The sequence below is a fragment of the Sturnira hondurensis genome, unplaced genomic scaffold (assembly GCF_014824575.4).
Source record: "Sturnira hondurensis isolate 20B ecotype Veracruz unplaced genomic scaffold, ASM1482457v3 Scaffold0022179, whole genome shotgun sequence".
Taxonomy (NCBI): Eukaryota; Metazoa; Chordata; class Mammalia; order Chiroptera; family Phyllostomidae; genus Sturnira; species Sturnira hondurensis.
This window is the reverse complement of record NW_028094810.1, coordinates 1,504,101-1,527,814: the sequence shown is the minus strand read 5'-3', so window position 1 is coordinate 1,527,814 and position 23,714 is coordinate 1,504,101. Positions and strand designations below refer to the sequence as shown.

The 23,714-nt window shown below is 53.6% G+C and overlaps 2 protein-coding genes across 4 annotated transcripts in view; one reads left to right on the top strand and one right to left on the bottom strand.

Annotated features, from left to right (window-relative positions):
- IFT140 (intraflagellar transport 140) overlaps nt 1-23,714 on the top strand; it is a 94,384-nt gene that overhangs the window by 45,310 nt on the left and 25,360 nt on the right. The window lies entirely within an intron of this gene.
- On the bottom strand, nt 410-20,621 carry TMEM204 (transmembrane protein 204). The gene is made up of 3 exons (XM_037034669.1): nt 19,693-20,621; nt 14,292-14,447; nt 410-1,575 (listed from the first exon to the last, which is right to left on the bottom strand). Exons 1-3 carry the CDS (start codon nt 19,970-19,972, stop codon nt 1,331-1,333), a joined length of 681 nt encoding a protein of 226 aa, XP_036890564.1. The 5' UTR covers nt 19,973-20,621; the 3' UTR covers nt 410-1,330.

The window sequence follows — 23,714 nt, the reverse complement described above, 5'->3', positions numbered from 1 at the left end:
GACTGCTGAATGCATTATGGATCATCGGGCCAAGGTGCTTTGAAGTCATTCTCAGTTGCCTTCTGTTTTTAACCCCTGTCTACCATTTGTTCTGACTATCCTGGGGTAACATAGTCTTTGAATTCTAGACTGGTCACCTCTCTTCTTTGGAACGTTAAAAGCAACAAGCTAAAACTTTGTTGAGGGTGGGGGGGGTCAGCCTGCTGCTCTCCAGGGTCTTAACCTGGCTTTGCATGGTACCCACAAATGGCTGGTATCAGCTTCCTGGCCAGAGGGTGGTGACAGTGATTCCACTTCAGGTGGCATGAATTCAAACAGTGCAGCTATTAGAGGACTGTCTTTACAGGTGTCATCAGGCAGTCCTGGTCCCAGGTCTTTGGGGACATGGGCCAGTTTTTAAGTGTTTTCTGTTCAGCCTGGGGAATTATGGCCTATTCACCTGTCACAGGTTTAGGAGCTGGGTGGTTTAGAGTCGGTGTAGCATCATGAAGGCGTAGCCTGCTGAGCTTTTGGCTGAAGACAGACTAAAGATTTTATAGAGGAAAAAAGTGAACCTCTTTCTAAATTTCTTTAAACAAACAGACTTTTCCCCTCTTACTCCACTGATGGTGGGTCTGTAGGAACACGGGCTTCTGAGGCTCCGTTGACCGGCAATGTGAATAAGGACACAAGAAACCAGAAGCTGCACTCCTACCAGACCTTTTAAAAGGTCTCAACCCTTCTCTTACCGATAGCCCACAAAAATCACAAAAATAGACCAAGTTCTTTTTACCATGTGGCGGTGTAGGTAGATACAACACATGTTTTAGATGGTGGCAAGAGGTCTGCATTTTATTTTAACTTAGAAAAATAATCAGGCACAAACAGACATTACTAACTCCATCCTGTCATAAAGCCATAATCATCTGATTGTAAATTCTGAGCTACTTGAGAAAGGTCATGGCCACTTCCAGAAAGTCTCCCGGATGTTCTACTTGAATAAGCCAAAGGCGGTCACGGTGGCCCTTGGCCCTCTCAGCAGAAACAGAATCAGTTACCCCAGACGGGCAGGGCAGCTGCCGCTCCTCACGTGCCCCTCAGGTGCTGGTCTCCTTCTTGCGACGTGCATGAGCGTGAAGCCAGGTTGTGAGTGTGTCAGGAGGAGGCTGGCACAGACGATATATGATCAATAATATATTTCTATAAACGTAGTAAACATACCTGTGTATCGTACATATGCATATATAAGAAACCATGTGAATCAACTGCCTGCACACAGGCAGTCCCTTGGTTTCTAGACTGTTCCATTACAGTGGATCAAGTCCCAAGCAGGGCCCCACTGTGGCAGCCCTCAGCATGGTGACTCCACATAGTCGTTGTCCAGCCCACGGCGAAACTGGGCAGTCAGGGAGCGGCTGATGACGATCACTCGGGGCGCCATGCAGTCCTCTCTCCTGTGGAGAATGTTCCAGATGAGCATGGCGGCGGCCAGGGTGGCCAGGAGGCAGGCGCCAATGTTCAGGTAGCAAGACCAGGACAGGCTGGTGTACGGGCCGATTCTGTAGAACGTCACCAGCCCAATGACCAGGACGAAACCTATAAATGAAAGACAAGTGTTGAGAAAGCCTTACTCAGACCCCAAAGTGGACCCCACACAGAACCACGCTCCGCTTCTTCCCCAGCACTTGGTGCTCCTGGGGCTGGTGATGAGCCACATTCACGGCACCTGGCACCCACACTTCAGTGGTGAGCTGTTCTGTGTGAGGCCTTTGTGGGTTTTTATGGCCTGTGAGTCTGGTAGTTGGGGGTCGGGGTGCAGTGTGCAACCGCTACATCCTGGCCAGGATAATTTCTAGGGGCTTCTGAAGAAAGCAGTCTAGTCCCCTGTGCTCTTCCTGGGGTCCTCCAGGTGTCAGGCTGCTTCCTGGTCCCCCTTCCCGTAAATGTGACACTGACACTCACGTTCCCTCACCCCAGACAAACCCAGAGGGAACTTTGTCTGAGGTCCAATCTGACTTTTATAAACAATTCATTCAAAGTGAAAGCAAACACAGAAATTTCCTAAATCTTATTTAGAAACAACTCAGATTGCTGTTTAACTCAGTCCAAATTCCTGTTCTTAAAAGTTTTCTTGTTCTTAGCATTTGCTTCTAAAGGGAATAGAGGTTTTCTTTCAAAACGTGAGGTGGCCTAGAGCCTGCATGCTTTGGGAGGGGCAGACACCGAGGCTGGAGACGTGTCTGAGTCTTCTGTGGCCACACTTGGTTTTCCTCTCACTTCCAAATCCATGCGTCTGATTCTAGAATTTCCCTCTCACCCCCATGGTCCCCTCCCCACTGCTTATTTCCCCTCCATATTCTTCCCTTCCCATCTAAACTCTGATGGCAGAAAAGGGGAGGGGCCATGCTAAGACTGTGGCTAGTCTTCCGCAGATGGCAGTTCTCACAGACTTGTTCACATTCAGTTCAAAGCTAATACCACAGCATCGTTACTTTAATGGCTTCACCTTTAAGGAGCTCCAAAGACTTGACTCATCGGTTTTAATAAAAGGAAAGCCAGGACTTTGCACCTAGGATCTGTTGACTAGGATAGCAGGGCACTGCTATGAATTGGAGTTCAAGTCCAAATCCAGGCTAGAAACCCTGGCCAGGGGATGAAGGACAGGCCGCCACTGTTCTGCAGTTGAGGAAGCTGGTCCACAGGGCCCTGCCCCTCCTTGTTCCCTGAGGTTGTCACACCCCTCAGCTGGGAGGGGCTGTATGAGGCAGAGGAACCTGGAAGGAGGCTGTGGGGTCCAGCAGAGCCATGGCCAGCAAGAATGAGGAGAATGAGCAGAAGCAGAGGCCTGGGCTGCCCGGGGAGCCCTGTGTTCTCCACCAGCACCCCACCCCCCCTCCCCCCAACATGCTGACTGACTTGAGGGAGTCTGCTTCTTGGAACCAAAACTGCCTGATGAAGACATAGTCTCTCCTAACCCAGAATGGTCCAGATGGGCCTCTGGCCCCTTTCAGGCTCAGCCACGTTCCCTGCCCTATGCTCTGGCCAGGCTGAGCTGCTGCTGCTGCTGCTGCTGCTGCTGTCGCTGCTGTCCCTGCTGTCCCCCTGCCTGCCCTGCGCTGTGATGTCCATACATCCATTCATGCTGTTCCCCCTACTCCCCACGGCCTCCCCTGCTTTCCTCAGAAAACCACTTCGTGCACAAGCAGTGTGGCCCCAGAGCAAAAAGCAGCAGCGATGACACCTAATGGTTCTGCTGTGTTGGGAGTTAGTGCTGGGGTGGGGTGTGGAGGACAGGCTTGAGTGTTCTAAAAATACAAGCATCGTGCTCTCACCATCACTGCAACTCCTAGAAAGTGTGAATTAAACATTCACCTAACTCGGTCGTGTCCTAACAATGGTGACAGTGACTAATCTCTATTTTAATTGTCTACAGTACTTTGTGGAGCTTTTATACATGGAAAGCTTCTGGATACTTCCTTTCTGTTAAAAATAATTTTGTTTGTCATGCCAACTGACAAAAAGAAACTTCTGTCATTTTCCTCTCCCAGGGAAGGGTGCATCTCTGCTCATGATTCTGTGGCACCGAGTTGTACGTGACCAGAGAAAGGAACTATAGCCTTTTTGTGTGTAATGGGAATGAAAATGCTTTGTGTCCTCCTCATTTTTACTCTGTCTCTGGGCATTTTTTTGTCACCCAAGGGAGCTTGTTATACCTCGTTTCAACAAAACTCAGAAGGACGGAGGAGGATGGGAACTTGGGAAGAGAGAGTTAAGGTGCCAGCTTGTGTCAGGAGCAAGGCCCTTGTGTCAGGAGCAAGGGGACTCACAGCAAGGCCTGTGGGAGCCCTCAGGGCGGACAGGACTGCACCGGCCACCGACCCCGAGGCATACAGACACTTACCCTCTGCTTCCGTTGAAATCTGTTTTCTCTCTTTTAAAACTAAGCTTCCCTTTGGTTTGTGTGCATTTTAAGAACATTTTTAAAATCTCTTATGTGGCTTCAGCTGCAATTCTGAAGCATCACTTGTCAAAAGAGAACAGTGTGAAAGGATTGAGCCTCCCTGTGGCTTCCAGGGCAACCCTCTCTCACAGTTCAATTATCTGTCCTGAGGCTGCTTTACACCTCTGATGGACAGAGAGAGCACCTTGAATTTTGTTGCAAGACATTTCAGTGGAGACTTGAGAATCATGAGAATCGAACTGAAAGAGGTGACCATAAACTGGGGAGGATGATGTGCACTCACCCCTCAGCCGGGCAGAATTAAAAAGGGAGGAGACATCAAGCGCTGGCCCAGGTTGGAGGCAGAGGGGACCCGCCCCTCACCAACTGGGAGCTCAGGACAGCATGGCGTCGCCCTCGGATCCACAGTTCCACTCCCAGGATGACGCCGGCTGAAACCCCTGCCGCCACGGGAAACATGACCATGCCCCAGACTCGCAGCATCCGAAACTCGGGTCCACAGGAGCTGATGAGCTGCGGTTAGCTGGCAACAGCTGCGTGAGCAGCACCACGCCAGGGTGAGACGCAGAAACAGTGGTTCCCGAGAGGAAGTCACAGGGACACGGCCCTGTCACGTGTGCTCCTTTGTGCATGGTTTGCACAGGCTCAGCCATCAGGCTGCTTTTTAGAAGAACTTGGAGAGGGAATAAAGATACTAAAAGCCAGGGAGTGGCCGACACAAGCACAGGACAGCAGTCGCCTCCAGGGGAAGGGAGCAAACGGAAAGGGCCCCCAGGGGCTGCTCAGTGTTCCCCCCTGTGTCCTTAGCAGGACATGCATGATTCATCAAATCCTTTGCATAAATGTTCATAATAAAACATTTAGAGTATTTTAGAAGTGCAGCTAATTTTAGGTTCTTCCATTAACAAGCACTTCCTGAAGTCTGTCATGACACTAGCAATGGGCCTGTACGTCCCACCTTCCCCCTGCTGTGCCAGTCAGTTTCATAGTGAGCATTAATGTCTCCACACGCTTCTCCTCCAGCTGCACAGTCAGCTCTGCAGAGCACACATCAGGCCCCCCCCACCAACAGATCCCCTCTGGCACCCTCTGCCCTGTCGCTGTCACACTGCAGCCCCACTGGTGCCTCTGAGATGCCAAGTTCCATCTCTTGCAGGCTGCCCTGGTGCCGCTGTCCTGTGCGTCATCAGCCCTGGGAGGGAGGGTGGCCTCCTGGCCTCCTGGCCTCCATCCCTCGGCACTCAGAGGGTGAGTCATGGGTCAGCCTCCTTAAGGTCACAGCATAGCACCGTCTCCAGCAGTGTCCCTGCGGCTGGAGTTTGGCCCACCCATCGCTCTCAGCCTCTCAGAGAGTCACCCAGTTTAAGCCAAAATCCCGATAGGTCCATAATGCAGAGTAGAATGTAGTATGGAAGGAGACGTGATGAATGGCAGCTTCCATAGTCCCGACCTCTAAGCTGCTTTTTTTCTGTTGTTATACTACATTAATTTATTAAGGAAACAGAATTGTAACCTACTTTGCCATTTTTACCGGAAGCTCTTCCAATCTTCTTAATGACTAAAGCCTGTCAGAGGGACAGGACCCCACTAGCCACGATGCAGTGGATGTCACTCAGCACGGAGTCAGGGCTGCTGTGCTGGCACCTTGCATTAGTTGGTGTATGACGTGTTCAGCAGACCTGTTGAGGTTCTGCTCATCAACTGTGCTCAGGGCGGGGCAGAGGGGTTGCTCAGGCTCAGCTGTTTTGTCCTTTGGGAACGGGCATTCTGCTTGAGGGGTTGAAGATGAAATCAATCACTACCGAGTGCACTGCAGTGTGCAAGAGGCATTCAGGACACATGGTACGGGAGTGAGGGGGCAGCATTCTGCCAGAGACCAGAGGTGGCGGCTGGGCAGACCCTCCCAGAGAGCTGCGTTAGGCTAGACCTGTGACATCAGGAGACCAGCATGTGGAGAAAGCACCCTGAACTCCAAACCTCCAAACAGTGAAAATGTGACCTCATGGAGGGCTTCGCAGACCGTGTGGGCAGAGCGGCCACTGGCTTCCACCCCCGGCTGTGCCAAGGCACTGTCCCAGCACTGAGTGGCAAGACTTGGACGCTGTCCTGTGCCCACACTTGCATTTCCCAGCATCTCAGGGCTACCTAACTGTATTGCCAGTCCTTTTCTTAAGATCACTGTCATAGGTTTTTAAAGATAGGATAGGCTGTGATTTTGTAACCATTGGAATCTGTTTATTACTTCCTGTGTTTAGCTATGCTGCCTACAGGGTACACAAACTCAGATTTCAGAGTACGTCAGGTTTTTTCCATTAGAAGATGAAAGAACATTCAGGCTGTGGATAATTGATTCATGACGTGTAAATTTACATGTGCACAGATGCCCTGGGCACAGCCACCTCATCCTGAAAACACGAGCAGGAAAGTGGTAAAGATGGCAGATCAGGATCAGCTCAGAGCCTGACAGATGGCATCTGTGCAAAGTGAAAATGAATGATCCGCACAGCCTCCCATTTTGTTGTACGTCTGGGGACTGTCAAAACCCAGCAGTGAGCAGCACCGGCTGTTTCCAGCACAGCTGGCGTGATTCAGAGGCTGCACCTTAACTGGCTTTACCCCCAGGAGAAGTAGAAAGAATGAGCCTAGTTCTGTATCCTGGTGTGAAAAAAGGTTAACAAAATTTGCATTTACATGACTTATTCTGCGTAAAGATCAGTGTTGGCTTTTGCTTTATTTTAGTTGATCATATAGTCAGAGAAGGAGTTTGTTTCCCTAACATTAAAAAAATGCATGTAGGAGAACCATCTTCTGAAACAGTGGGCACGGGCACTGTACTGAGGGCAGAGCCGGGGCCGCACGGGTGGCTGTTACGGCAGGGCTGGGGCAGTGACACTTACACTCTGCCTCGTTAGGTGTAGCTGCCAGAATGTCTGTGGCTCCAGTGGTTGACAGACATCCAGCGCCACCCTAGGCCACCAGGGGCTGTAGGCACTGAGCAGACACAGGAAGCATGGGGAGCTTCCATGGGTGCCACTTGTCAGAAGTAAAAAGTCACAGAGACACGCAAAGGCAGGGGCTGTGGGCTCACCACCTCACTGTGCACCTCCAGCCTCAGCCCTGATGCCAGGTATAGCCACGTGCAGACATTCTCCTGAAGTGAGACTAGCCTTTTACTTCCACAGCTCTGGCTGGAGGAGAGGAGTGGTGTTGAACTAGGTACGGGGGTGCCCTGGCCTCAGCCTCAGATTGTCCGTTTCTGTCACAGCCTGATGTGGAGACCACCCCCCTCCTCAGAGTTGTCCCTGAAGACTTTTCTCCCAAGAATCTTCAGGGATGTTGATGTTTGTCCAGAAACAAATTTAAGGGGAGAGTTTTAGCAAACACACCAAATTCTACACATGAAGTTGGTTCCATCTCCTGAGTTTGTGTTTCCAAAGCCAGCAGCCCCTTCCTGTGAACTGGCCTCTCAGTGGGCAGCGTGATTCACAGCTCAGCCCGCAGAGCGCCCTTTCCTTTCTCTTCCTTCCTGCCTGCTTCCTAGGGTGTCGGTGTCTGTCACGGGGCCTTCCTTTTGAATGACTGTCAGCACATGCAGGTGGCATAAGTGGAAACCCGTGGGGCTGACCTCTGAGCTCCTCACCCAGCACACCTGCCCCAGCCTGCACAGCAGCTGAACTGGCAACGCAGGCACCTGTGACTTAGGGCTGGTGCGACAGCTTCTAGAGCAGGGCCGTCAGACTCATTGTCACCGGGGGCCACATCAGCCTTGCAGTTGCATTCAAAGGTCTGAATGTCATTTCAACTCCTTAACAGTTAAGGGAGTAGTTACCTTTACACAGTCCTAAAATTATTTCGGCCCTTGGAAGGCAGCCGTGAGGCTGATGTGGCCCCCCCCCCCCCGGTGACAATGAGTTTGACACCCCTATAGAGAGAATATAGGGTATGGCACAAATGACCCCTGCATGAGTGTGGTTGGTGGAGTAGTAATATGGGTATAAATAATTTATAGTTTTAATTTGAACATTTCACCTAAAATGTCATATGGTGTGCTTGAGTGTGATATTGTTATGTTACAGAACTACATGCTTATGATTTTGTAATAAAAGATTTTGTAATAAAAAGGGACGTTATTTGTGCTGGACCCTGTAGTTACAGAGCAAACTAGTTAGTTAATGGATCCGCTCAGGGTACAGCTTCGGGATCATCCAGCCTTCTGAGCAGAACAGTGGTGATTCAGTGTTTCTGCCAAGAGTGAAGGATTCTGGGAAAAGGAAAAACTAAAGCTGGTACAGTTCGAATGACCATGCACTTCCATGGGAACCAACGCTCTGGAGCACAGCCTGACACACCAGGGCCCTGAGCCGCACGGAGAAAATGGAGAAGGAAGGAGTGAGGGGTGCAGTTGGGGTAGAGGCTGGGGCTTGGGACGTGGGCACGGACAACAGGAGAGCAAGTTGTCCAGACCGAGCAACGTACCAGTTTGTTAAAAAAAACCCAAAACTTGTATAATCCTATGAAAAGGTCCCCGAGTCTAAGAAAAACAGCAGAATCTTCATCAGCTCTTGAGATGCCAAGGTAATTACTGTCTTACCTCCTCGCCTGACCTTTGAGGACTACTAATAAAATTATCATGGGTTTGCTCTGAGGCGGGGAGTCAGTGGCCCTTGGTGTGTGTCTACATTTTGCCATCATAAGAACAACTCTAATGATTTCCAGAAATGGAAAGAGGAAGCCAGCAGAGACGAAGTCATGTGAGGCTTTTAACGTGGCTTCCAACCAGGTTCCACAGTAAACCCCACTGTTAGTCATCCTGCTTAAACCAAGGGGGCTTGGTGTCTCGAGAACTGGCTGAGGCTAGAGAAAGAATGCAGACCAGAGCCTGGTGCTACAGGCCATCACGGTGAGGACTGGTGTCCACCAGCTGCAGGGAGTGCGTGCTCAGCTTGTAGATGACACTGAACTCTGTGAAGTGCCAGGCTTCAGAAATTGGGGTGTGAGCGGCCAGGAGCAGACAAGTGCTGGTTCCCTTCTTTGGGAGGAAAGAACGAGGGCTTGGGCCTGCTGGGCAGCTCCGTGAACAGATGAGGAATTGCTAGAGAATGTCCCAACGAGAGCCCAAGGCCATTCATTATAAAGGCAGTTCAGAATGAAACGTGAAACAGCCTCCAACTTCTGCAAAAATCATTGCTCATTTGTACTTTTGACTGCATCATTTCATTGTGGTTATTATACTTTGAGAAAAATGATCAGTTCAAGCAAGGTGTGGGGCCACTCCCATGACTGACGAGGAGGCTAGACTAAAACTTCTGCAGAGATGGGAGGCGAGGGTTACGTAGGGTGAGAGTTGATAAATCATAAGCTAGGAATAATATCAAATATTAGAATAAGAAACCTATGGATGCCTGAGAACGAGAGCCACACGTTTCGGAAGAAATGCATTGTGATAAACTTGTGGCTAGTAGACCTGTGGCCACTGTTGAAAGGGAGGCAGATTGCTTGGGCTAAAAGCCCCACATCGGGACATTGCAAAGAGGACTGTGTTTTTTATCATAATGCCCCTGGGTGTCACACGTATGGATGAATGTAGCCTTGGACACCATTTCTAGGGTCCTTGATGTGGTGCTAGAGGATTTTTTCACTTATGTATCAGCATTTTTGAAAAACAATTGCAAGTGGCGTATATGGGGACTTTCATGAGCAGTAGGAATGAGAGAGGGTGGTTTAGGTGAGGGAGCGGATGAGAAGCCTGCTCTTTGGGTGCTCCAACTGCATGATATCAGGCCAGATACTGGCTCCCAAGACAAGGGGGAGAGTCTAGTAGCCCAGGGCTCTCAGCGGGGTGCACAGGCCCTCCACCCCAGGGAGAAACCATCATGCACCAATAGGGGACAGTGAGCCATGGGGGCACCAGCTATGTTGCCAGCCTGATCAAGCATGTTTGCCCACGGGGTTCTCAGGCTGGACTCCAACAGTGCACTGCTGGGGAGGCTCAGCAGTGGCCAAGGAGTTACCCTTCAAAGGTGCAACTTGACCCAAGTGCAGAGCCTTGAATAACCACTGGATCATCCATTCCATCTGAAAATGTCAGCCTTGGGCTACACATGGTAGTCAGTCCTACCTAGCCAACAGCAAGGGCCCAGGGTCTGCTGGGAGCCTCTAGGGGGCTGTAGGAGGGTCATACTTAGGAAATTTCAAAGCCCCACCCCCAGCATTCTGCCCAGGAGGATAGTCTGCCCATGGCGTGGGCCAAGGGGACACCTGGTGGGGCTCTGGCACTCATGGCACGCTCTGGTGGAAAGCCCTAAGTCCTGGCAAAGAGCGCAGAGGATGTGCGTGGGGACTGGTAACATCCCAGCGGGGTGTTGTCCAGCAGGACTGTAGTGGGGAGTCAGAATGATGGTAGCAGCAAGCACAACTGAAGATGGCATCTGCAGGCCTGGGTCGCTTCCCATGCTGCCCAAAGAGGACAGGGGTGAGCGACTCATCCAGAGCCAGGCTGCCTGCTCCAGAGCCCACTCACCCAGACGCCCATGGGAAAGCTCAGCTGTTCTCAGGAGCCCTGAGGTGCCCCCAAGCTGAGCTGCCTGCAGAGTTCACTCTGGCTTTCTCCTCTGCTCCAAGTGTCTGACGTGAGTCATCGGCAACTGCAGTTACCAGAGGCTGGGAAAGAACATTTGCCTCTCATAGGTGGCTTCCTCTGACCGCAACCCTCGCCCCAGCCCCGCTCTGCACTGCTTTCCCTGCTCCAGCCGTGACTTTCTGCACATACCGGTGAGACCTCAGACATGAAGAAGCAGAGAACCAGGAGAGTCAGGGAGAAAGGAAGGGTCTGTAGAGTGAGCCAGACCAAAGCTCAAGCACGTGTGAGGCCATGGGAGGGAAGCTCTTACGCCTGGCAAAGCAAGGCCCACGCATCACCACTGCTGGCCCTCACACTGCAGGTCCACATTACAGACCCTCCTTAACCTCTGCCGTCATCAGAACGTGAGGAGCCTGTGGTTGCAGCCCAGCTGCTCTGAGCCCTCCGGAGAGGGGGCTCCAGCGCTCCAGAGGTGGATTACTGACAGACTGAGTAACGGGCCTTAACAGGCCTGGGGGAGGGAAAAAGAGGAAAGCCTGACAGTTGGTGTCTGTTGTGCGCTGGTTCCAACAGAAAGATCCAGGGTGGGGAAGGAGGCAGTGCAGAGCGGCTCCATGGTGACAGCACCCATCTCGTTGGCCCTGTGTGGCTTCCTGCCTGCCAAGGGCCTTGTAGACACCCTGCGGGGCACGAGAGGTAAATCTGGGTGCCTCAGGTTTGTGTCTCTAGCACGCAGAGTGCCTTCCCCACAGGGAACGTGCAGGGTTTCTGGAGCATATTCAGCTTACGGGATGGGGGTGGATAAGGGACAGGAAGGAATTTCTTTCAACCTTAAGGTAAATTAAAATTGTACTTGGGCCCTGGCCAGGGGGCTCAGTTGGTTGAGCATCATCCCATGCACCAAAAGGTGGCAGGTTCTATTCCCGGTCATGGTACATCCCCATATTGCCCGTCCAATCCCTGGTTGGGCACATGTGGGAGGCAGCTGATCAGTGTTTCTTTCTCACATCAGTGTCTCCCCCCTCCAGCCTTTCTCAAATCAGGGACTATATTATTGGGTGAGGGTTTAAAAAATGCACTTGGAGAATTCTTTAAAGAAAGTGGAAATTTGTGTGTGTTGGCCTGAACGTGAGAGAGCAAACCGGGTGGTATGGCTGATACTTCATAGGTTTTTGAACTGTGAAAATGGCCATTTCACAGGGTCCCCCATTGTCACTGTGACAGGGTCCTTTGAAGCCCCAGCCCTGAGGAGTGAGACTGTCCTCTTATACACCCAGGCCAGGCGTTGTGTAAGCATGGATTGTGCCAGAAGCTAGTGTAGAATGAATGAGCAAGTGAGCGGATACCCACATGAGGCCACGGTGCCCAGGCAGCCTCCCATCAGCAAGTTGCTGTCCCCGGCTGGGCCCAGCTTTCCCCGGCCCCCAGTTTACTCCGTGTGCTTTTCCCGTCCTCATTTTCTCCCCCTGCCCACCCTCTGGCCCAGGCACTAGGGACTCAAGGTTGGCTTGCGTAACAGGTACTAGCAGGCATTTCCCCCTCCTGGGACAGGATATCCTGGCGCCCTTCAGTCTCTCCCTAACTGTTTAAAACGGACCGGAGCACAGGAAAAAACCTAACTCTAAAATTAGCAGCATGATAGAAGAAAGGCACATAGCTGCATTCTGTACTGTTTGTCAATGAAACAAGTCTAAACAGGGCCAAATGCATTTCCTTTTTGGGCAAAACAGACCTACTGAGAGTAATGGTCAGACACCAAGGGGAGAGGCAGCCCGTGGAGGCAAAAGGAACCATCTGAAGTACCGTGGGCTGTCCCTCGGTGCTTCTGGCTTTTTCCATTGGCCTCTGCCTGTCTGACTTTTTTAAATAGAGCCTGGTCCAGCCTTTCCAGGGGTTGTGCTGGCCTGGAACTACTCAGGAGAGGAGCGCAGTACCCTCTGCCCTACCTCCCCAGGACAGGCTCCAGAGGACCTTCGGCAGCCCACCCCTGCCAGGGCTGCTGCAAGACCACCTGACTTCAGTTAACGGGGCTTCCCCCCACACACACTTTTGAGTTTTTAAAATATGTTATTTGTAAACAACACTATCATGTTCTAAAATAAGAGTTTGCAGGAAGTAAGATGTCAGCTTCACACCAAACCCACAATATTTCTTCCAATAATTCTAAATAAGTATTTCAAAGGAGCTTCTTCAGCAATACAATGACCAATTTGATTATCCTGCTAGGAGTTATTTTCAAATCAGGAAATGTTACTTTCATTTCCTCAGTGCCACTAAAATACCTGTTTTTTATCTAGCTTTTCTAATCACATTTTGAAATCTTCCGCTTCCTTCTTAAAGGGATGGAATTTCAGATAACCCACTGATGGAGACGTGTTGTTTCACTAAGGCAAGGAAACCAGTTCTGTTTTACAGCCCTAAGGTTGACAGAGGGCACATGGGTGCATTTCCTAAGTCACTTGACATGTCTGGGTTTATACCCACAGTCCTGGAGGACGGGTGGAGGTGGAAGTGATCAAAGATCCCATTCCACCTGCCTGATTAATTCTCAGAGTCAGTCCAGTGTGAGGAGTGGGGGCAGACTCCACCCCTGCTTTGCAGATTGGGTTACATGGGTAGTAAGTGATGGAGGCAAAAAGCAATCCAGTCCCCTTCACGCCAAACCCTGTGCTCTCCTCTGGTCGGCCCTCAGCCACCCCCTCCTGCACCCAGCCTGTGGAGAAGGACCGGCCAAGGACCACATGACCTTCCATTAACAGGGCGCAGGAGGGCCTTTCTGATTCCCACCCAGGCGCTTTCCAGCACAAACACCTGCCAACCCGTCAGCCTCATTCTGGAAACTGTTACTGCAGAAGGATAAGGGCTGGGACCCGTTACTCCTAGAGCGATTCTATTCAGACTTCCTGCCGTTTCTTCTTCTGGGCTTGTTGGGGTTGTACCTTCAACGTTGGCACATGCTGCCGTTCTCCACCAGGCACGTCAGCTCCTGGCGCCCCCAAGTCCTGGCCACCTCATCAGTCTCCCCACGGGACCACTGACCTGACTTTTCCACAGTGGGTTGTGGAAAGCCTGAACTTCCCCAGGTTTCTACAGTCGTTAACCCTGAGCCAGCGAGAAGGAACAGAGGTCGAGGGAAACCAGCAGAGCAGCCCCCTAGGGGTCCTTCCTGGGCACCAGGGAGCATCCGGAGCAATTCCACTGATCATTGACAATGACACACCACTCTCACCCTTCCAAGACCGTAAGGTGTGCTCATACCCAGCCCCATGCCACCTTAGTCACCCCCGGAGGCCTTGATGGCTTCCAGATTGGCCCAAAGAGGCTCACTCCCTGATGGCCCTGGGCTGGCTGCTCTGTGGAAAAGTGGGGCTGCCTCGCCTCACCAGGCATAGGCTCAGATGGCACTCGCCCCTCTGCCAAGGGCAGGCTGCTTCACCACCCCTGGGGGCTCCTGTGCCCTCTCAAGATGGCGTGAACCCAGGCCACCCACCGCATGGGCTGCTGGAGGCTTTAGAAGACAGAGTACATTACCCCCATGCCAGCACCTTGTCTCCAAATGGAAAAGGGCCAGGGGCCACAGCTACAGAGATACAAAGCCTCAGTGATCCTCACCTCTGTGTGCATGCTTCTGTTTTGCTTCTGCCCACAGCAATGGGTGAGGCAGAAGGGGTGACCCAGAGGGTCCCTGTGGCATTAGGAGGCCTTCCTGCCTCAACACAAGCCGAGGGTGCTGCTGTTGTGTTTGCCCCTCTGGGGCATGAGGGTACTTACTCGCCAGCTGGAATGCAGCAGCCATGGCCTCCTCCCAGCACTGGGAATCAGGTGACATCAGGGGCAGGCATGTCAGCCCCAGGATGAAAGTGAGCTGGCCTGCAGCAAGGGCCACTGTGGCGACCAGGTTGCAGGCACGCATCATGTCAAATTGCACTGTGAGGGACCAAGAAGGAAGAAGGCAGGTGGTCAGTGTGGGGTGCGGAGCTCAGGGCTGGGGCTCTCTCCTCCTGGGGCTCATCCTTCTGTCTGCACTGCCAGCCTCACTGATTTCCCTCTGCCCCACACCCCCAGGCTTCATGTACTCCGCTCCCCAACGCACACCCAGTCCAGGGGCGGGGGACGTACACATAGGGCAGACGGACGACAGAGCAACGCTGTGGATGAACTGCAAGGGGCAGGGGCAGCAGGTCCCTTCCCTGTGGCTCTTCCAGACTGTTAAAATGGCCCCACCACAGCTAATGAAAACTGGCCTCCTGGGCCCCCCACCCCATCCAGTGTGGGGCTGCGGTGGTGTCTGGCAACGATCACACGTGGCCCTTGAGGAATCTGAGTCACATGGAGGTGTTGTGCCACCCCCTGCCATGGAAGGTGCATTCCTCCTGCCCGAGGTATCTCAACAGCTTCCTTCTTGCTGGCCGTCTGTCATTCAGAGCCTAAAGGATCTTGCCCTTCCCTAATCCCAGACCTTATCCCAGTGCCTGCTCCAGCATGGGGTAGAGGGCAGTGTGGATGTTGCAGGACAGTAGGAGAGGCCTCAGCTGTTGGGAACTCAGAGCAGCTTCCAGAAGAGCCCAGCGCCAAGGGTCAAGGAGCACAAGAAAGTGCGTGAGCTACTAGTCACCAACAAATGAGCTCTTTCACCTTCTTGAGTTGAGCCTGCTGGGGTAGACCGAGGTGAGCACTGTGGGTCTTCTCTGTCAGTCTTCATTCTTGCAGGCACATCCCCCTTTGCAGGTGGGCTCTACTTCTCTGTAGTGGAGCTCACAGTCTATAGTCTACAGAATAACCTCAGAAACAACTGCCATCATCATAAGCCCTGACACTGCTTTCTGACCTTTTATAGCACCAGGAGACAGAGGGCAGGGGTCGGGCGAAGTTGGAGGAGCCCTAGTGGAGCAAGCAGGTCCAGGCCTGGTGCGGTGGTGGGTCCAGAATTCCAGGGAGGAGGGAGCAGACATGGGGTGCTGGAGAACCGCAGCAGTGCCCTTGAGCTTCAGCCTCAGGGGCACCATGTGCTCGCTGGGGTCTGAGACTTCCTCACCTCCCCCAAGGCCGAGGCTGACAGCTCAGACTAATGAGCAAAGGTTTAGGCCAATTTCCTGGTACTTTTCTGGCTGCTTATGCCGTGTTCGTGGGGCACCTGGCGGTGCGGCTGGTGGTCTTCTCTGAGGACGGGGCGAGCCCGAGCAGTTCCTTCCCACCTTGCTCAGGAAGACTGGCTGTCTTCCTGTGGAGGCTGTTGTTCACACCGCTCTTGCTTCACATTTGATTTTCTTTGCAGTGAGACTCTGCTTCTCTAAAAGGTGATAGGATTTAGGAGGTGGACATGACCTGAGGCAAGGGTGTTAAACATGATGAAGATTAACAGCCAGGCCCTGAGTCTGGTTTCCCAAGCTCAGGCTTGCAGGCCAGGAAGGACTTGAATGAACTGCTGGCCAAGGACAGGAGTAGCCTGTGGTGGACACAAGCACCGGGGGGGGCAGCCACAGGGAGCGCACGGTAGTGCAATGAGGCCAAAGACTGAGGCTCCCAGGAGCCTGGAGCAGAGAGCACCCGGGACCCTGGCAGTCCCTCCCCCCGGGAGACCTGCTGCCCGGCCCACCTGGCCATCCTCTTTGGCTCTGCTCCGTCCTTCCTGGCAGATCTGAGTGCACGGCCCTGTGGCATCCTCAAGTTCACAAGCCACCACTCAGTCCTCTGCCCAGGTCCCCATGGATTTTGGTACTGAAGATGTCAAGAGGGTGTGAAGGTTGAGATGGTGAGTGCTCACNCCGGGACCCTGGCAGTCCCTCCCCCCAGGGGACCTGCTGCCCGGCCCACCTGGCCATCCTCTTTGGCTCTGCTCCGTCCTTCCTGGCAGATCTGAGTGCACGGCCCTGTGGCATCCTCAAGTTCACAAGCCACCACTCAGTCCTCTGCCCAGGTCCCCATGGATTTTGGTACTGAAGATGTCAAGAGGGTGTGAAGGTTGAGATGGTGAGTGCTCACAGACTCACCCCTCTGTCTCAGGAGATGACTGCCCTGTCTGAGCCATACTCCCTTCCCTGGCCTCTCAGAGGGGACACGCCCTGGCTGGAATCCACCATCCCTATGTTACAGGTCATAACACTACCTGTGTACATAGTCTGGGCAGTGGTGCCCAGGTTTTAAGGAACCCAATGACATGTGGCATGAATGTCATCTGGCCAGGCAGCATGTGGTGCACACTCCATCCACCTGCGTTTCTACCTGGGGCCAGAGAGCATCGAATCACCTATGGGCAGGTCAAAGGGCTCCCCTCAGGGAGCACTGACTCCAGCCATCTACCCAAGATGTAATTAATGTTTATTCCTGAATGAATCTGTGTCAGAAAAAGAACACCGGGTGCCTGACAATGCATGTAATATGGAAAGATGAACACTGACAGGAAATAAGGACCAGAGTATGACTGACCCTGGAGTCAGGTCATGGGGTCTCTTTGGGAGCCAAAGGGGCACCTCACATCCCATGAGTTCTCCCTGAAACCTCACAGGAAGAAAAGAGCCACCTGAAAGTCAAGATCACTGCACCCTGCCCAGTGAGCATTCTCAAAGACAGAACCCAGCATGACATGGGAGCAGCTGGAGGACCTGGACTGGCCCCCGTGTCCCTGCCCAGTGTGCTCAGGACACCCAGCTTCACAGAAATCCCTGACCAGAATTGAGTAATGGCTCCTTAAGGTGTTTGTCATAGGGCGTTGCCAGGCCCAATGGCACAGAGCCGGCGGAAGCCTGTCTGCTGTCCCCAAGCCACTGCCCTGGCTGCCTGGCAATGTGTGGAATCTCTAGGACAGCCTGGCCCTCTGGTCGAAGCAGTGATGCCTGACAAAGGGCGTGTCAAGCCCCCTTGGGGCCTCTAGACGGGTGCCCAGGATTGAACTGTGCGTTGGGCTGTCAGCCCTGCCACCCAGACCCCACCGCCCCATCGTGGATGAGGTGATTTGACAGAGTGATGGCTGGGTGATGTGGAGGGCATTTCCGCAGAGGCAGTGGGTGTCACACACGGACTCCCTCCCTGCTCTTTCCTCCTAATCTCTATGCCTAGCTAGATCGTGGGCACAGCGGGGGCTAGGGTTTTTCATGGAGTTAATGAGACTGAGCACTGGTTTGATTTAAGGTGGTGGTAGGAAGCCCCAGCTCTGGACCACCAGGGCCAGGATGCCCACTTGCTGCTCCCTGTTCGTGTCCCATGGACCTGGTGTGAAGATGGCTCACTTTCCTCAGTTCAATCTTGCTGGAGAAGATTCTGTAGACCTTTTGCTCATTCTGGACCAATATTTGATGCTCAGAAGTTCCTTATAGTTAGCTGCCACAAATGCCATACCAATGGCATGAGGATATTTTAAAAGTTGGTCAGGAACCTTATCAGGTGGTCCGGGAGGGACAGCAAACAAGGGCAGGTGAATGCGGCTGCTCAGGACACGTGGCAAGGTGGGAGGAAGGCGAGGGCTGCCTGCGTGGAGGTTAGGAGGATCCCTGTGTGTCCTCCTGGCCTAAGGTGGCCAGTCCTTAGCATGGGGACAGAGAGGATAGACCCACAGGGAGGGCACCTGGGCAGCACTGGAGGCTGTGGCAGGAGTCCTTGAGGACCAGGATGTCCCCTTCCCAGTTTGGGGAGGGGGAGAGGTGTGGGCTTTACAGAACTCTCACTGGAGCTGCCTCTGGGCCACTGGTTTTCATTGCTCCTCAGGACGGTCCCCAAATCAGAAGGATTGTTCTTTTTTTTAAATTTTTATTTATCTTTAGAAGGGAAGGAGAGAAGGAGCGAAATATCAATGTATGGTTGCTTCTGGTGCATCCCCTGCTGTGAACTGGGCCCTGCTGGGAACTGGCCTGCAACCTAGGCATGTGCCCTGACAGGGAATCGAACCTCGATCTTTTTGTTCGCAGGCCCGTGCTGAAGAAAGATTGTTCTTGATCAGCAAGTCACACAGAGACCCAAGTCCATCTACATTTATCTGGCTCCCCATAGGCCCCTGCATTCAGCAAGCTCAGAAAATTTTGAAATCATTCATTCACTTTGATCTTTAAAGGAAAGATTTTTGCTCTCTGTTTGCAAATGAGCGGGGAGGGGCAGATAGCCAATCCGAGTGAGAGGACCCCCTCGGGCTGTGGTGAGGGACCCTGAGTAGACAGAGTGGGTTGCATGGCCCCAGGGACCTCAGCTGAGCCTGTCTCCTGCAGTCTCTGTTTCTGCCTGTGAAATGGGACGACACCCCCAGCGCAGTTTCCCCCACAGGTCGGGGTTCCAAGGCCACGGCAGTTGAGGACAGTCACACACCAAGCACATGCCTGTACTGCCTGCAGACTTCGGGATGTCCTCCAACAACCTTGCGCAGGCCATCTGCAGCCTCGCGTGTGTCCGTTTCCTTGAAGACAAACTTCATCTTCCTAAGAGATGACGCCCACCTGCAAGTTAGGCCCTCTCAGCAGTTTAAAGGGTCTTCACAGGGAGATATTTGACCATCAACCCCAATGACTGTTTAGATGACAAGCATCTTCATTCTTAAGAACTCTTCCCTGTGGTACATGCACACCTGACCCTACTTTGAAAGTCAAGTTCCTGGCTTCCAGAGCAGTGTTAGACCCGGTGCCCAGTATGACCATCCAGGGCCCAGGATGAGGCAATGGGGCAGAGGGAGCGAGGGTGCTGCCCTTTGGGGTTGGCCTTTGCAGGCAGTCAGCTGTCCCACCTACAGTCAGTCCTGGTGGATCTCCCCCAGAACTCCATACCACCTTAACCACCCTAAGAACTAGGAATGAAGTCAGAGCTCAGCCATGTGTTCTTAAGCTTCTTGTTTATTTTTCTCACTAGCAATCTTAATTTTCCACCAGGAAAAATGTATTTTTCTAGATTTGGTTAAGGCATCTGTTCTTTAGCTGTGCATGATGGCAGAGGAAAGCCCACTACTACATGAGAACTGTCAAGGAGGAGCAGAGAAGGGTTTGTGCTGAGCAGGACTGACGTGTGCCTGTGGCTCGCCCAGGGAGGGTGGGTGTGGAGCTTGGGGCCTGCTGGTTCCTCAAGAGCCAGTGCTGCCCCTCAGAGCAAAGCACCCTCCCCTGTCAGCAAACAGACGACCCCTGTCTTCTGCATGTCGTGCAGAGCTAGCAGGTCCCCCACCCCCTTTTAAAGGAGACAGAAAAGTGAGCTGACTTACATTTGACGGTACCTCTGGACTCCTGGAAGCCTGCTGCCTCAGAGCCCCAGCCCAGGGCCTCACAGTCCCTTGTATCCACCTGCGCAGGCCTGGTCCCAGGGCTGGGCCCTCCCCGGGCCCTGTCCACCAGCCAGCAGGACCTCCATAGCCCCACACTTCGCTTGCGCCCATCTTCCAGCGTCTGATACACCCAGTTGGGGGTGAAGGCTGCCGCATTGTTGAGGATGAGAGAGACCAGGGCCACCAGCACGGCTGTGGCCACCAGTTTCTGGACAGTCATCACTGACTGCCGGTGCCGACTGCTTGTGGAGAAAGTCCCAGTCCTGGTCAGCTTCTGTGGCCAGGGAGAACCAAGACGCTGCTAGGGGTGGCTAGAGGACATCACCGTTCATTCTTGGAGGGTCGGGAAGGCCCGTGCAGCAGGTGCAGGTGAGCCCACCTCACGGTCCTCCTTACCCTCCTTCCTCTACCTGGAGCAGGGACAGGCCTGTTCTGAAGGTGACTGCGTGGCCCATACCGGGAAGGAAGCAGGGCACCAGCGAGAGTCCAGAATCCTGAATGCGCCGTCTTCCTGGGAAGCAGAGGCCCAGGAAGGCTGGAAGCCTCTTCTCCCTGACTTGGGAGAACAGAGAGTAACTGGAGAGGAAAGGCAGGAGGCAATGCGGTATCAGCCGAGTCTCCTTAAAACCAGCTCAGCTCAGAGCAAAGCTAGTGTGGTAGCGGGGCTCTGAGCAGGGCCGCAGGGAAGAGTGTGGGTTCAGCGGCCTCTGTGCTGCCTGAGCCCCTGCCTGGTGCCTCCGACACAAAACGGCTGGTCCTGGAAAGCAGAGAGCCTGCTGCAGGGAAGTATGTGTGCGTGTGTCTGTGTGTGTATGTGTGTGCGCGTGCATTTTCCCCCTGTCTCTGAGCAGAGAGGAAATGGTTGTTTTTGAGGCTGTTTTTGGTGAGCTGGAGGGCGTAGCCAACTGCAACAAATAGCTGCTGGCTGCAGCAGCCAGACACTAACAGGATGTGTTTCCTGATAGGAAAGGCAGGGGGGCCTTCTGAAGTCCTGCTCCATGACCCTCCTCCCTGGCTTCTCCCTGTCTTCCTTTCCAAGAGGGAGGGTCAGGAATGCTGGCCCAGAACAGACTCATGGTCCCACCTGTCTGTCTTGGACATGGCCAGCCTGGCACTCGGGTACCACAGAGCAGTGTCAGTGGCAGTTGCTGCGCACAGTGTCCCAGGCAGTGTCCTGTGCTCAGGGCTAGCAGGGTGTTGGTGACAGGGCATGGTTGTTGCCCCAGCACAGAGGTACTGCCGGCCCACGATATGCTTGGACCTGCCCTTGTTACAGGGAGATACAGATGGAGGAGGGAAGTGCCCAGAGGGGACAGCAGCAGAGGAAGGCTGGGCATGATGGAGCGCTCCATTAGACAGGCCTTCATGTCCCAGCCAGACCCTCTTACTGCCTAGACCTGGCAGGTCAGGGTCCCACTTGGAAAACTTTCAGACCAGGGAGTCGTCCTTGAGGTGCAGGAAGGTGGGGCTCCGGACATGCAGCACAGGGACCAGCAAGGCCTCAGGGAGAGTGAATGTGGTCTCTGGCCTGGGCTGTTTGCCGATGGGGATGTCAATCCGCACAGCTCCTAAGGGACCAGGTCCGTCCCTGGTATGCTGGTGGACCTCGACCAGAGCCGGTGAGCTCCCGTGGCCTTGAACAGACCTTCATCTGCTCTGCTCAAATCCCCTGGGCCGCAGACCAACACAGTGGGAGGCTCTGTGCCACCACTTCAGACTCAAACGCAGTACAGGGACGTTCACCCAGCCAAGACCCCAAAGCGGCTGCGAAGGAGTAAAAAGGCGTGTCTGTACCATGGTATATGCACATGTGCCTGATGGGACACCGCTGGAGTTCCGGGTAGTGGCAGCGCTTGCCCTCGACCATTTGCCGTCTTCACATGCGGCCCAAAGTCCAAGGACAGGCCCCTCGCCGGGTAGGGAGTTGGGGCCCAGAGGTGATCAGATGCCCTTGACCCTCACCCTTCACCTTCCCGCTTTTGCAGCTGCATGGAGTTCCCAGCCAGTGTGGATACCTGGTCTGCACTGCTAACAAGCTCCTGTGTGCGCGGGGCCCGTGTGTGCGGTACACAAGGCGAGGCTCCCCACGCCATTAAGTCTGCAATCCTGAAAGGCCAGGGTCTTTGGAGAATTGTGGGTTCTGATAAATGTCTACTCAGATTCCCTGAGGGATTGACCTATTTTAGGACTTTTCCCCTTTCCATGGCTTGTGCCAAGGGAAAACCTGCTTTCCCACCCTCCACCCTGTGGTCCTCTTCTCTCGGTACCCGGGGCTGGATGGGGAGGGGCCTGCGCGTTCTGTCTGCGCTTCTCACTCCCACATGCAGCCCCCTTTTCTCAGGGGGCTGGGGCAAGTGCTTCAAACACTCTTGAGTCCTTGTGTGCCCAGTGCAGTAGACAGAGGCCTCAAAAAGGAAGCTTCCCCAAGTCTCCATTAGAAGGAGATCAACTCCCCTCCTCGTTTTGGTAAATCACTTATCTTTAGGTAGCTTTTAAATCAGGGGTGCCAAACTCATTTACCTGGGGGCCATGTCAGCCTCACGGTTGCCTTCAGAGGGATGAATGTAATTTTAGGACTGTACAACTACCCCTTAACTAGGAGCAAGGAGCTTGGCACTGACTCCCGGTAGAAACAAGGTGCCGGGCTGTATTCAGCTCGCAGGCCTTGTGTTTGCCACCTGTGCTTTAAATGGCCGGTTTCTAATAAAAAACAGCACATGGTTTCAGAAACCAGAGCACCTGCTCTGCTTGTCCTGGGAGCAACCACTGGCCAGCTCCACCCAGCTCTTTCCCAGGCTGGGCAGGGGAGGGGCCAGGACCCCCAGGAAGTCCTCAAGGGGCTCCTGTCCGGTCATCAGGCCCTGCACACTCAGCCATCCCCCTGGATTCTGGTTCCTGGTGGAATGGGAAGATGGGGATAGGGGCCAGGGCAGAGCTGCAAGCCTGGTAGTGAGGAGTAACCCTGTCCTTGGAGGAACCCCCCCCACAAATTCATTCTGTGACTGCGGGGGTCCCTTTGGAGAATGGAACCCAGCCATGGGCTCCCTGAGCCACTCAGAGGGCCCTTCCTGTCCTCCAGAGTTCCGGGCCTTAGGTCATGGGTGGGGGGGGCATCCAGCTGCAGTGCCTGCGTGCGCCTCCCTGTTCCAGCACATGTACAAACAGCAGTGTTTATATTAGAGCAGAGACGAGGGGGAGATCCGGCAACAGCATGTGTGCCGCATGGTAGAACATGAGACTGTTAACCCCCCAGCCACCCGTGCTCTGACTGGGGGTCTCCATGCAGCATGCCTGAGAAGAGGGGCCTCTGAGGCTGTTTCTAGACGCTTCTCAAAGGACAGGCTTTCCAGAAAGTTGGAAAGCAGTTTCAGGCCGGCCCCTCGGCTACCCTGGCTGCCTCTCTCAGAGGCGCCTCTCTGAGCTGATGAAGTGCAGATGTGAATGCTGTCCACAGGCTGGCTCAGACGACAGGAAACTCTCACGACTTGGATGGAGACCAGGCGGTGTTTACTTCTTGGAATGTGTGTCGTATGCACAAGCCCCAGAAGTGCACACTGGAACTGAAGCTGCCCGTGGGGAGAAGGGCAGGAGCTACGCACCGTGCAGATGCTGTGCTGGAGGCCAGCCGCGGACGCGGCCCACCCTTCGGGTCTACATTCTTGGTCCATCCTGCATTCCACTGTGTGGAGAGGTGCCTGCCCCCACTGTGGTGTGCTTGGGCAGCCCTAGCCAAGCATGAACAGCCAAGAGTGTGCTTCCAGCATGTGTTTTTTTTAGCCCTCCCTCAGCGGAGATTAGTTCCCAGGATGGAATCCTCTGTCTCATCTGTGCACACAGCACACCCAACACTTCTAGCCTAGGCAGGCACAGTGAGCCCGGTCAGTCTCTGGCCCCTGTCCTTTGCCCCCAAATACTTGATGCGGGCAGAGCACACAGCCATCCACATGGGGACATGTGAAAGC